The following is a 14,556-nucleotide window of genomic DNA, read 5'->3' on the forward strand; positions in this document are numbered from 1 at the left end:
ACTGTCTTAATAGATAGGACTTTCCAGACTGAGTCAGTAGATTATAGATTTGACCTCCACTTCAGGATTCAAACTCTTAATCCAGGCTGATGTTCCAGCGCAGCCCTGAGGGAGCGCCGCACTGTCGGAGGGTCAGCCCTGAGGGAGCGCCGCACTGTCGGAGGGTCAGCCCTGAGGGAGCGCCGCACTGTCGGAGGGTCAGCCCTGAGGGAGCGCCGCACTGTCGGAGGGTCAGCCCTGAGGGAGCGCCGCACTGTCGGAGGGTCAGCCCTGAGGGAGCGCCGCACTGTCGGAGGGTCAGCCCTGAGGGAGCGCCGCACTGTCGGAGGGTCAGCCCTGAGGGAGCGCCGCACTGTCGCAGGGTCAGCCCTGAGGGAGCGCCGCACTGTCGCAGGGTCAGCCCTGAGGGAGCGCCGCACTGTCGCAGGGTCAGCCCTGAGGGAGCGCCGCACTGTCGCAGGGTCAGCCCTGAGGGAGCGCCGCACTGTCGCAGGGTCAGCCCTGAGGGAGCGCCGCACTGTCGCAGGGTCAGCCCTGAGGGAGCGCCGCACTGTCGCAGGGTCAGCCCTGAGGGAGCGCCGCACTGTCGCAGGGTCAGCCCTGAGGGAGCGCCGCACTGTCGCAGGGTCAGCCCTGAGGGAGCGCCGCACTGTCGCAGGGTCAGCCCTGAGGGAGCGCCGCACTGTCGCAGGGTCAGCCCTGAGGGAGCGCCGCACTGTCGCAGGGTCAGCCCTGAGGGAGCGCCGCACTGTCGCAGGGTCAGCCCTGAGGGAGCGCCGCACTGTCGCAGGGTCAGCCCTGAGGGAGCGCCGCACTGTCGCAGGGTCAGCCCTGAGGGAGCGCCGCACTGTCGCAGGGTCAGCCCTGAGGGAGCGCCGCACTGTCGCAGGGTCAGCCCTGAGGGAGCGCCGCACTGTCGCAGGGTCAGCCCTGAGGGAGCGCCGCACTGTCGCAGGGTCAGCCCTGAGGAAGTACTACATTTTTTTAAAATTCCTTCACGGAATGTGGGCTTCACTGGCTGGGCCAGCATTTATTGCCCATCCCTAATTGCCCTTGAGAAGGTGGTGGTGATCTGCCTTCTTGAACCACTGCAGTCCATGTGGTGTAGGTACTCCCACAGTGCTGTTAGGGAGGGATTTTGACCCAGTGACAGTGAAGGAGTGGTGATATATTTCCAAGTCAGGACGGTGAGTGACTTAGAGGGGAACTTCCAGGTGGTGGTGTTCCCATCTATCTGCTGCCCTTGTCTTTCCAGAGGGTAGTGGTCATAGGTTTGGAAGGTGCTGCCTAAGGAGCCTTGGTGAGATGCTGCAATGCATCTTGTAAACAGTACACTGCTGCCACTCTCCGTCGGTGGTGGAGAGAGTGAATGTTTGTGGATGGGGTGCCAGTCCAGTGGGCTGCTTTGTCCTGGATGGTGTCAAGCTTCTTGAGTGTTGTGGGAGCTGCACTCATCCAGGCAAGTGGGAAGTATTCCATCACACTCCTGACTTGTGCCTTGTATATGGTAGACAGGCTGTGGGGTGTCAGGAGGTGAGTTACTCGCTGCAGGATTCCTAGCCTCTGACTTGCTCTTGTAGCCACAGTATTTATATGGCTAGTCCAGTTCAGTTTCTGGTCAAAGGAAGATGGTTGTGATTGTTGGAGATGAGTCTTCTCAGTTCTAGGACATCATTTTGGAGTTCCTCAGGGTAGTGTCCTCGGCCCAACCATCTTCAGCTGTTTCATCAATGACCTTCCTTCCATCATAAGGTCAGAAGTGAGGATGTTCGCTGATGATTGCACAATGTTCAGCACCATTCGCGACTCCTCAGATACTGAAGCAGTCCATGTCTAAATGCAGCAAGACCTGGACAATATCCAGGCTTGGGCTGACAAATGGCAAGTAACATTCGCACCACACAAGTGTCAGAAAATGACCATCTCCAACAAGAGAGAATCTAACCATCGTCCCTTGATGTTCAGTGTCATTATCATCACTGAATCCCCCACTCTCAACATCCTGGGGGTGACCAGAAACTGAACTGGACTCGCCACATAAATACTGTGGCTACAAGAGCAGGTCAGAGGAGTATTCAAGACCATGAGGGGTCCAAACCCCTCATGATCTTGAAATCCTCCACCAAATCTCCCTCAGCCTTCTCTTCTCCAAGGAAAACAGTCCCAACTTCTCCAATCTTTCCTCATAATTGAAATTCCTCATCCCTGGAACCATTCTTGTGAATCTTTGCTGTGCACTCTCTAGTGCCCTCACAGGTGTTAGAGAAAGGCAGGTCTTTAAGAACGGAAAGGGATGTTGGTGTATGCGAAGGATAGGTCTTGTTCATTCGTTTAACTTTTATTCCAAATCTGCTGGTGTGTGTTTTAATTTATTCAGCCCAAAGCTATCATATCTGAGCTTTGGCAACAGAACCCCTGACTGGTCTTGATGCTATTAAATCTGATGGTGCCTGTTAATCAGTGTTGTGTTTGAGACTCTTCACTAGCCGGTATGTTAACAAGGAGGGTACACTGTGCTCTGCATTCTTTCTACGCAGTACTGTTAAGTGACTGCAAACAGGAGTTGCAATAATAACTTCAACTGATTCCAACTAGAGAGAACGTAACTGTCACTGTATTCCTCAGCATCAACATCCTGGGGTGGGGGTTACCATTGACCAGGAACATAACTGGACCAGCTATATAAATACTGTGGCTACAAAAGCAGGTCAGAGGCACATAGGAACAAGAGTAGGCCATTTGGCCCCTTGAGCCTGCTCTACCATTCAATTAGAATGCCTGAAAGGGTGAGAGAGGCAGAAACCCTCACAACATTTAAGAAGTATTTGGATGTGCACTTGTGATGCCATGGCAAACAAGGCTATGGGCCTAGTGCTGGAAAATGGGATTAGAATAGTTAGGTACTTGCTTGACCGGCACAGACTCGATGGGCCGAAGGGCCTTTTTCTGTGCTGTAGACCTCTATGGCTCTAGATCATGGCTGATCATCTACTTCATTGTCATTTTCCTACTCTACTCACATGTCCCTTGATGTCATTATCGAGAAATCTGTCGATTTCTGCTTTGAGCGTACTCGATGACTGAGCTTCCACAGCCCTTTGGGGTAGAGAATTTCAAAGATTCACCACCCTTTGAGTGAAGAAAGCCCTCCTCATCTCAGTCTTAATGGCCTGCCCCTTTATTCTGAGGTTGTGACCCCTGGTTCTAGACCCGCTCCAGCCAGGGAACATTCTTTCTGCATCTACCCTGTCACGTCCCTTAAGTATTTTTAAGTTTCAGTGAGATCACCCCTCACTCTTTGAAACTCTAGCGAATACAGGCCCAGTTTCCTCAGTCTCTTCTCAGGACAACGTCACCATCCCAAGGATCAGTCTGGTGAGCCTCCATTGCACTCCCTCAATGGCAAGTATATCCTTCCTTCAATAGGTGGACCAAAACTCTACACAATTCTACCGGTAAGACCCCAGGTCAGGAGCTGGGAATTCTGTGATGAGTAACAGTTCATCGCTGAGAAGGTCGAGGGCATCAAGCGTCTGGGCAATATCACCTCCTCCAAGATTGACATCGTTCGCTGGTATGAACTGAAGGCCCATCTGCCCTCCTGAGGAGGGTGTAAAAGATCTCATGGTCACTATTTGAAAAGCAGCAGGTATTCACCCTGGAGACCCGGAAAATATTTAACACTCAGATCAACATCACAAAAACACATCATTGGGTCATCTCTCACGTTGCTGTTTGTGGGAGCTTACTGTGCACAGATCGACTGCCATTTTCCTACATTGAAATAGTGACTGCACTTTACAGTACCGCCTTGTCCCCTGACAGTCTCTGACTCTCTCTCTCTCTCTCTCTCTCTCTCTCCCTCTCCCCTCTCCCTCTCCTCTCTCTCTCTCTCTCTCTCTCTCTCCCCTCTCCTCCCTCTCTCTCCTCTCCTCCCTCTCTCTCCTCTCCTCCCGCTCTCTCTCTCTCTCTCCCTCTCCCTCTCCTCTCTCCTCTCTCCTCTCTCTGTCCCTCACCCCTCTCTCTCTCCCTCTCCTCCCTCTCTCTCTCCCTCTCCTCCCTCTCTCTCCCTCTCTCTCTCTCTGTCCCTCTCCTCTCTCTCTCCCTCTCCTCTCCTCTCTCTCTCTCCCTCTCTCTCCCTCTTCTCTCTCCCTCTCCTCTCTCTCTCTCCCTCTCCTCTCTCTCCCTCTCCTCTCTCTCTCTCCCTCTCCTCTCTCCCTCTCTCTGTTCCTCTCCCCCCTCTCTCTCTCTCCCTTTTTCTCTCTCTCTCTCTGCCTGTCTCTCTCTCTCCCTCTCCTCTCTCTCTCCCTGCCTGCCCTCGCATGCTGCCCCACCCCTCTTTTCGCTCCTTCCTTTCTGCATGTAGTGGAGGGATGGGGGTTGATTTTTGCCTCGCACTGGGTACTCAAGGTTCCTCTATGCATGTCCTCATTAGCAATTAATGTTCCTTTCCACCCCTCCCAGCTGTGAAAGGGTCTCGATTGGAGGAGGCCTTATCCGAACTACCTGAGAAGGAGCAACAGCAAGATGCGTTGGGACTTTGCGAGCAGTTAGGGGATCTCTGCTGTAAGGTGGGATCCTACCGGAAAGCCATCGATTACTACAAGATGCAGGTGAGCAGGCGACAGTGAGAGATACTGCTCCCCACACAGGCCGGGATCCAGGCCGGTCAAAACCCCTTAACACTGAATCTCTCCGCACCAAATGCTCAGAGATTCACTAAGTGCAGAAGGAGGCCATTCAGCCCATTGTGCCTGTGACAGCTCTTTTGAAAGTGCTATCCAATTAATTCCACTCCCTTGCTCTTTATCCATGGCCCCGTGAGTGTTTCCTCCTTAGAATATTGATGCAATTGTTGGATCATTATGAGCGACAGATGCAGAATCAATTCCGGTCCATGGGACAGGAGGGGAATCGGGATTGAGACATTATTTATTTGTCAGTGTGATGACGGTAAATCGAGTGGTTCTGTCACCAGACTAATAATCCAGAGATTGAGCGTTCATGTCCCACTATTTTGAGAATCTGATCGTCTGAAAATAAAAAGTAAAAGTGATCATGCGGTTGTCAGATTGTTGTCCAACTCCAAGCAGTTCACTCATGTCCATTAAGGAGGGAAATTAGCTGTTTTTAGGCAGACCTGGCGTGTAGGTGACTCCACGCCCACAGTGTGGTTGATCCTGAGCCGCCCTCTGCAGATGTATGGCCAGTAACTGCCGGCCTTTCAGGCAGCGCCACATCCCTGGAATGCAGGCTTCCCGGTTTAGAAAACCAGGATTGTGAGAACTGGCATTCTGTTAGCTAAAGTTATCTCGAACCAAGCTTTGGAGCGGGTTTTTTTTCAATTTTGCAGCTATCCTTCGAGAAGTTTGAATTTCACTCCCTCCGTCTCCGGTCCATTCCCACCAGAATGTAGGGATGTGGTTCTATTCTTTTTTTTAATATTCATTGGAGGTGGGTGTCGGTGGCTAGGTCAGCATTTGTTGTCCAGGAGGCATTTAAGAGTCAACATGTAGGCCAGACCAGGTAAGGACAGCAGATTTCCTTCCCTAAAGGACATTAGTGAACCAGATCGGTTTTTACAACAATCGACAATGGTTTCATGGTCATCATCAGGCTTTTAATTCCAGATTTTTACTGAATTCATATTTCACCATTTGCCGTGGTGGCATTCGAACCCAGGTCCCCAGAGCCGGGTCCCTGGATTACTAGTCCAGTGACAATACCACTACCCTATGCATTCTCTGCATTAAGAAGCACCAACTATACTGGGTGGAGCACATGCTATCCAAGTCGCTCAGTGGGTAACACTGTTGCCTCTGAGGAAGCGATTGTGGGTTCAAATCTTTAACCCAAGCAGACACTCCCTGTGCATTGGTCAGCGAGTCAGTCCCGAGGGAGCGCCGCACTGTCGGAGGGTCCGCCCCGAGGGAGCGCCGCACTGTCGGAGGGTCCGCGCTGAGGGGGCGCCGCACTGTCGGAGGGTCAGCACCAAGGGGGCGCTGCACTGTCGGAGGGTCGGCGCTGAGGGAGCGCCGCACTGTCGGAGGGTCAGCGCTGAGGGAGCGCCGCGCTGTCGGAGGGTCAGCGCTGAGGGAGCGCCGCGCTGTCGGAGGGTCCGTGCCGAGGGGGCGCCGCGCTGTTAGAGGGTCCGCGCCGAGGGGGCGCCGCACTGTCGGAGGGTCAGCACCAAGGGGGCGCTGCACTGTCGGAGGGTCAGCGCTGAGGGAGCGCCGCACTGTCGGAGGGTCAGCGCTGAGGGAGCGCCGCGCTGTCGGAGGGTCAGCGCTGAGGGAGCGCCGCGCTGTCGGAGGGTCAGCGCTGAGGGAGCGCCGCGCTGTCGGAGGGTCCGTGCCGAGGGAGCGCCGCACTGTCGGAGGGTCAGCGCTGAGGGAGTGCTGCACTGTCAGAGGGTCAGTGCCGAGGGAGCGCTGCACTGTCGGAGGGTCGGTGCTGAGGGAGCGCTGAGGGAGTGCCGCACTGTCGGAGGTGTTGTCTTTCAGGCGAGATTTTGAACCGAGGCCCCCGACCTGTTGAACTCATTCCTTCCTTAAATAGCCCCAAGCAGATCACATGATGATTTATGTTGCTAGTAGTTGTGGGATGCTCCTGTGCAGTCCTATTGTCTGCTGCATTTCTCTAGAGTGACTCCACTTCAAATACTAATCATTGGATTTGAGGAGTTATGGTGCGAAAGGCTCGAGATCTTCCCTGGATTGTGTAACTGAATCCAAACTGGGCCTGTCCCTGATTCCATACATTTCCAAGATTCCAGGGGGTGGGGGTGGGGGGTGGGGAGGGGGAAGCACAGGTATCACTTCCTTCAAAATTCTCTGTCTCAATCAGTGTTTGTCTCCCTCCCCCCACCCACACTCACTCTCCCCTCCCCCTGCCCCCACGTTCCCTCTCTCCCCCTCCCCACCGCCCCCACTCTCAGTTGAAGTATGCGGAGGTGTTGAGGAAGCCTGACCGAGAGCTGGCCGTTATTCACGTTTCACTGGCCACCACGTTCGCTGACCTGAAGGATTATGAACATTCTATCGAGCACTATGAAGCTGAGCTGACTCTGCGCAAGGGAAACCCCAAGGAGGTGAGATCATAGACCCTCTCAGCGCTGTCTCTACACTCTTAGTACTTCCAGTCAGAAAGGCAGCAACAACTTGTATTTACATCGAGTTTGAACACAATGGAATGTCCCGGAGGGCTTCACGGCCGCGTTAGAAATCAAAATTTAAAATCAAACCAAATGAGGCCATTAGGGCAGGCGACCCAAAGCTTGGCCAAAGAAGTAGGTTTTAAGGAGCATCTCAAAAAACAAAAATAGTGGGGGGGTGGGGTGGGTGCGTGGTTAGGGAGGGAATTCAAGGGTTTGGCACAGAGGCAGCTGAAGGCACAGCTGCTAAAAGTGGAGTGAATAAAATCGCGGATACTCAAGAAGCCAGCTATGGAGTAGTGCAGTTATCTCGGACTGGAGGAGATGACAGAGTTAGAGAGGAACGAGGGTGCAGAGGCATTGGAGAATAAGGATGAGACTTTTATAATCGAGGCATTGCTTAACCGGGAGCCAGTGTAGGACAACGTAGTCTACTTGGACTTCAGCAAGGCTTTTGATAAGGTCCCGCATGGGAGACTGATAATGAAGGTAAGAGCCCATGGGATCCAAGGCAATTTGGCAAATTGGATCCAGAATTGGCTGAGTGGCAGGAAGCAGAGGGTGATGATCGCGGGATGTTTTTGTGACTGGATGCCTGTGTCCAGTGGGGTTCCACAGGGATCGGTGTTGGGTCCCTTGCTGTTTGTGGTATATATAAACGATTTAGACTTGAATGTAGGATGGTTGATCAGTAAGTTTGCGGATGACATGAAAATTGGTGACGGGTGGTAAATAGTGAGGAGGATAGCCTTAGATTACAGGAAGATATAGATGGGCTGGTCAGATGGGCTGATCAGTGGCAAATGGAATTTAATCCAGATAAGTGTGAGGTGATGCACTTGGGCAGGACAAACAAGGCACGGGAATACACAATGAATGGTAGGACCCTGGGAAGTACCGAGGATCAGAGGGACCTTGGTGTGCATGTCTACCGGACCCTTAAGGTAGCGGGACAGATTTATAAGGTGGTTAAGAAGGCATATGGGATACTTGCCTTTATTAGCCGAGGCATAGAATATAAGAGCAAGGAGGTTATGCTGGAACTGTATAAAACACTGGTTAGGCCACAGCTAGAGTATTGAGTGCAGTTCTGGAATCCGCATTATCGGAAGGATGTGATTGCACTAGAGAGAGTGCAGAGGAGATTTACCAGGATGTTGCCTGGGCTGGAGAGTTTTAGTTATGAGGAGAGATTGGATAGACTGGGGTTATTTTCCCTGGAGCAGAGGAGATTGAGGGGGGACATGATTGAGGTGTATAAAATTATGAGGGGCACAGATAGGACAGACAGGAAGAAACTTTTCCCCTTGGTGGAGGGATCAATAACCAGGGGACATAGATTTATGGTAAGGGGCAGGAGGTTTAGAGGGGACGTGAGGAAGAATTATTTCACCCAGAGGGTGGTGGGAATCTGGAACTCACTGCCTGAAAGGGTGGTAGAGGCAGAAACCCGCATAACATTTAAGAAGTATTTGGATGTGCACTTGCGATGCCATGGCATACAAGGCTATGGGCCTAGTGCTGGAAAATGGGATTAGAATAGTTAGGTACTCGTTTGACTGGCGCAGACTCGATGGGCCGAAGGGCCTTTTTTTGTGCTGTAGACCTCTATGACAATGAGCAGAGGGGAGATGGGGGAATGGGATTTGGTGTTGGTCAGGGCACAGACAGCAGAATTTCAGGCAAGCTGATGTTAACGGAGAGACGGATATGGGAGGTTGGTCAGGAGCGCATTGCAATGGTTAAGTATCGGGGTAACCAAGACACCAACGAGGGTTTCGGGTGCAGTAGGATGAAGTTGAGCGGTGTAACAGAGATAGAAATCGGCTGTCTTAGTGATACGAATGTGTGGTCGGAAGTTCACCTCAGGATCAAATGTAACACTGAAGTTATGAATGGTTTGGTTCAGCCTCTCAGTTGCCAGGGAGAGGGATGAGTACCTACTTTTTTACCTAAAAGGGGAACAGAGTTTGGACTGGGGACTGGAAACAATGGCTTCGGGCTTCTCTTTATTTAATTGGAAGAAATTTCTGCTCATCTACTACTCGATGTCCGATAAACTGTTTGATAATTTTGAGACAGCGGAGGGATGGTTAACCTTTGTTACAGCGAGACAGGATGCCATTTGTGACTGTGATAAGAGTTGCTTCAGTACTGTGGCAGGGGTAGAAACCTGACTGGAGGGGCTCAAACATGGAGTTTGCTGTCGGGCAGTATGTAGATGAGAAAGAGGAGGGGGCCAAGGTAATGGTGTGGGCACAGGACCAGTGATTCTCTGGCTATGATTAGACCAGGTGGGAGCAGCCCCATCAGCTGGATGACAGCAGAGAGGCATTGGAGAAGGACGGTGTGGTCAAAACCATGTCAAAGGCTGCAGACAGGATGAGGAGGGAAAGTTTACTCCTGTCAAAGTCATAGAGGATGTTCCAGGATTTTGACCCAGCGACAGTAAAGGAACGGTGATATAATTCCAAGTCAGGATGGTGTGTGGCTTGGAGGGGAACTTCCAGATGGTGGTGTTCCCATCAATCTGCTACCATTCTAGATGGTAATGGTCGAGGGTTTGGAAGGTGCTGTCTAAGGAGCCTTGGTGAGTTGCTGCATTGCATCTTGTAAATGGTACTGTATATATAATTTGAGGATGATAGCCTCAGCATCCTGAGGCTGGGCTTATTCCAAGATGCTACTTCATTGAATAAAACTGCACAGAGGAGGTCATTTGGCCCATTGTGCTATCCAGTGAGTCCCACTCCTTACTCTTTCCCCACAGGCCTGCAGATGTTTCCCCCATCAAGTGTTTATCTAATTCAGTTTACATCATGTGTGAACGCAATTATTTATCAGCAACCCAAACTGGTGTTCCCTCACAGACAGAGGGGTCGTGCTTCCCAAACCCCATTCGTGAGGAGCTGCTACTGGGGCGATTGGTGGGGGCGGGGTTGGGGGGTGGATAGGGTGGTGGTTCAGGCAGAGGGACCGAGCTTCAGCTGGCCACTAGCAGCTACTGAATACTGTCTGTTTATTACAGGAGTGCAAGACCTGGCTAAACATGGCATTGGCCAAAGAAGAGGGCGGACAAACCTATGGTGAGCTGGAGGAGTGTTACCGGAACGCACTGCGGTGTGCTCAACAGGCTCAGCTACCCAGACTGCAGGTAAATCCCAACACTGATCTATCGGGGGTTTGTTCTATATAGGAGGGAGGAGAGAACCCCTCCAACACCCTCACTGTATTTCCCCTCTATCCCTTACCCAAGCGATTCTTGAGAGTTATACACTGCAGCGGCTCACCATCACCTTCTCGAGGGCAATTAGGCATAGGGGATAAAAGTGCTGGCCCAGCCAGCGATGCCCACTTCCCATGAAAGAATAAATGAAACAAAAAAAGGGATTAGTGGGGGTAGTTAGGGAGAGGCTGTTTCTCCAGGCTGGAGAATCTAGAACTAAATAAAGTCTTGGAATAAGATAATAATTTAGGACTGAGATGAGGAGAAATTTCTTCAATTAGAGGGTTGTGAATCTTTGAATTTCTCTAACCCAGAGAGCTGTGGATGCTCATTCGCTGAGTATATTCGCAACAGAGATCGATAAATCTTTTGGCACTAAGCGAATTAAGGAATATGAGGAGAGTGTGGGAAGGTGGAGTTGAGATGGAAGTTCAAAGCCGTGGTGTGCTCCTCGTGCTCCATGTGGGAAGCCGGGGACAATTCCAGTGCCCGGGACCAGCATGTGTGCAGGAAGTGTGTCCAGCTACAGCTCCTGGAAGCTCGGGTTTCAGAGCTGGAACGGCGGCTGGGGACACTGTGGAGCATCCATGAATCTGAGAGCATCGTGGATAGCACGTTTAGAGAGGTGGTCACTCCGCAGATACAGGGACTTGAGGAAGGAAGAGAATGGGTGACCACCAGGCAGTCTGAGCGAAACAGGCAGGTAGTTCAGGAGTCCCCTGGGGTCCCGCTCTCAAATCGGTATTCCATTTTGGAGGCTGATGAGGGCGCTGGTTCCTCCAGGGAGTGCGGACAGAGCCAAGCTTCTGGCACCATAAACAGCCTGTCTGTACAGGAGGGGAGGAAGGGAGGAAGAGCAATAGTAATAGGGGATTCTGTAGTCAGGGGAACAGATAGGCGCTACTGTGGCCATCAATGTGACTCCAGGATAGTGTGTTGCCTCCCTGGTGCCAAGGTCCGGGATGTCACTGAATGGCTGCAGGGCATCCTGAAGGGGGAGGGTGATAAGGCAGAGGTCATGGTACATGTTGGTACCAATGACATAGGTAGAAAGAGGGATGAGGTCTTGCATCAAGAATTCAGGGAGTTTGGCAGTAGACTGAAAAGCAAGACCTCTCAGGTTGTAATCTCTGGATTACTCCCAATGCCACGTGCTAGCGAGCTCAGAAACAAGAGAATAGCGTGGATAAATACGTGGCTTAAGAGTTGGTGCAGGAGGGAGGGTTTTAGATTCCTGGATCATTGGGATCTGGGGAAGGTGGGACCTGTACAAGCGGGACGGTCTACATCTGAACCAGAGCGGGACTAACATCCTTTCAGGCGGGTTTGCTAGTGCTGTTGGGAGGAGTTTAAACTAATTCGGCAGGGGGAGGGGACACAGAAGGTTAGCAGAATAGGGACACATCATAATACAGTAAAACAATCAAGTCAGAGGGAGTACAGCTACAATAAGCTTCAAGGGAGTAAGGCAAGGCTGGATGGCCTCTACTTTAATGCCAGGGGTGTTACAGGAAAAACGGATGAGTTAAGGGTAAGAATTGACACCTGGAATTGTGATATAGTAGCCATCACTGAGGCGTGGTTGAGGGAAGGGCAGGATTGGCAGCTCAACATTCCGGGATATAGAATCTTCGGGCGAGACAGGGGAGGGGGTAAAAGAGGAGGAGGTGTTGTATTTTTAGTTAAGGAGACAGTTACTGCAGTAAGGAGAGATGATATCTTGGAGGGGGCCTCGAATGAAGCTTTGTGGGTAGATCTTAGGAATAAAAAAGGGGCAGCCACATTGTTAGGTATTTATTATAGACCCCCAGATAGTCAGCAGGAAATTGAGGAGCAAATATGTGCACAATTTGTGGAGGTGTGTAAAAACAATAACAATAGGGTAATTATATTAGGTGATTTCAACTTTCCCAACATTAATTGGGATAGACATAGTTTTAAGGGCTTGGATGGAGTGGATTTCTTGAAATGTGTACAGGAGAACTTTTTAGGTCAATATGTAGAGGGTCCAACAAGGGACGGTACATTGCTGGACCTAATTCTGGGGAATGAAGCCGGACAGGTGGCTGAGGTGGTGGTGGGGGAGCATTTTTGCGATAGCGACCACGACATGGTACAGTTTAAGTTTGTTATGGACAAAGAAATAGACAAGTTGCAAAAAAATGTTTTGGATTAGGGGAGAGTGGATTTTAGTAAAATAAGGCAGGATCTGGCCAAGTTAGACTGAGAACAGTTACTTGTGGGGAAATCTACAGAGGAGCAGTGGGGGATGTTCAAAAAGGAAATGGGGAGGGTACAAGCTCAACACGTTCACTCTAGGGTGATAGGAAGGAGTAACAAGCCCAGAGAACCATGGATGACCAGAGATATTCAGGTTACGATGAGAAGGAAAAGAGAGGCTTTTAGCAGGTACAAGGGAAGCAAATCAGCAGAGGCATTAGTGGACTACAGACAATGCAGGGTGGAGCTTAAGAAAGCAATTAGGAGAGCAAAGAGGGGATATGAGAAAGCTCTGGCTGGTAAAAGTAGGGGAAATGCCAAGATATTCTATAAGTATACCAATGGGAAGAGGATAACCAGGGAAAGAATAGGGCCCAAAAGGGACCAAGGGGGCAATCTATGGGTGGAGCCATAGGACATCACTAGAATGTTGAATGAGTACATCACGTCCGTCTTCACCCAAGAGAATGAGGATGAAGGTATTGAACTCGTGGAGAGAGACTGCGAGGTTCTTAAGCAAATTGATATAGGGAGTGACAAGGTATTGGAGGTGTTGGCAGGCTTAAAAGTGGACAAATCTCCAGGTTCCGATGATGTGTGTCCCAGACTGCTGAGGGAGGCAAGGGAGGAGATCGCAGGGGCTCTGACCCAAATTTTTAATTCCTCTCTGGCCACGGGGGAGGTGCCAGAGGACTGGAGAACAGCTAATGTGGTTCCGCTATTTAAGAAGGGTTGTAGAGATAAGCCAGGGAACTACAGGCCAGTGAGTCTCACGTCAGTGGTAGGGAAACTATTGGAGAAATTTCTGAAGGAGAGTATCTATCTCCGCTTGGAGAGGCAAGGTTTGATCAGGGATAATCAGCATGGCTTTGTCAGAGGGAGGTCATGTCTAACAAATTTGATTGAATTTTTTGAGGAGGTGACCAGGTGTGTAGATGAGGGTAGTGCAGGTGTGTAGATGAGGGTAGTGCAGGTGTGTAGATGAGGGTAGTGTAGTTGATGTAGTTTATATGGATTTCAGCAAAGCCTTTGACAAGGTCCCACATGGGAGACTTATAAAGAAGGCAAATGCACATGGGATACAGGGTCATTTGATAATGTGGATTCAAAATTGACTTAGTTGTAGGAGGCAGAGGGTGATGACAGAAGGATGCTTTAGTCACTGGAAGCCAGTGTCCAGTGGCGTACCACAGGGATCTGTGCTGGGTCCCCTATTATTCGTCATTTATATAAACGACATAGATGACTGTGGGGGGTAGGATTAGTAAGTTTGCGGATGACACAAAGATTGGCCGGGTGGTTAACACTGAGGTTGTGTGTCTTGGGCTACAGGAAGATATAGACGGGATAGTCAAATGGGCAGATAAGTGGCAGATGGAATTTAACCCTGAAAAGTGTGAGGTGATACACTTTGGAAGGAGTAATTTGACAAGGAAGTATTCAATGAACGGCATGACACTAGGAAGTTCTGAGGAACAAAGGGACCTTGGCGTGTGTGTCCATAGATCTCTGAAGGTGGAGACATAGATTACAAAAGTAGGGAGGTCATGTTGGAGTTGTATTGAACCTTGGTGATATCACAGCTGGAGTACTGTGTGCAGTTCTGGTCGCCACATTATAGGAAGGATGTGATTGCACTGGAGGGGGTGCAGAGGAGATTCACCAGGATGTTGCCTGGGATGAAACATTTAAGTTATGAAGAGAGGTTGGATAGACTTGGGTTGTTTTTGTTGGAGCAGGGAAGACTGAGGGGTGACCTGATCGAGGTGTACAAGATTGAGGGGCATGGACAGGGTGGATAGGGAGCAGCTGTTCCCCTTAGTTGAAGGGTCACTCACAAGGGGGCATAAGTTCAAGGTGAGGGGCAGGAGGTTATGGGGTGATGTGAGGAAAACCTTTTTATCCAGAGGGTGGTGACGGTCTGGAATGCGCTGCCTGGGAGGGTGGTGGAGGCGGG

At 50.8% G+C, this 14,556-nt stretch overlaps 1 protein-coding gene across 2 annotated transcripts in view; it reads left to right on the forward strand.

Annotated features, from left to right (window-relative positions):
• Nucleotides 1-14,556, forward strand: part of tonsl (tonsoku-like, DNA repair protein) — a 99,310-nt gene that overhangs the window by 19,276 nt on the left and 65,478 nt on the right. For both annotated transcript variants that reach the window (XM_078535850.1, XM_078535854.1), the window contains exons 8-10: nucleotides 4,465-4,613; nucleotides 6,938-7,090; nucleotides 10,182-10,307. In XM_078535850.1, the coding sequence (XP_078391976.1) occupies nucleotides 4,465-4,613; nucleotides 6,938-7,090; nucleotides 10,182-10,307 (428 nt within the window). The remainder of the gene's footprint in view (nucleotides 1-4,464; nucleotides 4,614-6,937; nucleotides 7,091-10,181; nucleotides 10,308-14,556) is intronic.

This window comes from Cetorhinus maximus, chromosome 3, assembly GCF_964194155.1.
Source record: "Cetorhinus maximus chromosome 3, sCetMax3.hap1.1, whole genome shotgun sequence".
NCBI lineage: Eukaryota > Metazoa > Chordata > Chondrichthyes > Lamniformes > Cetorhinidae > Cetorhinus > Cetorhinus maximus.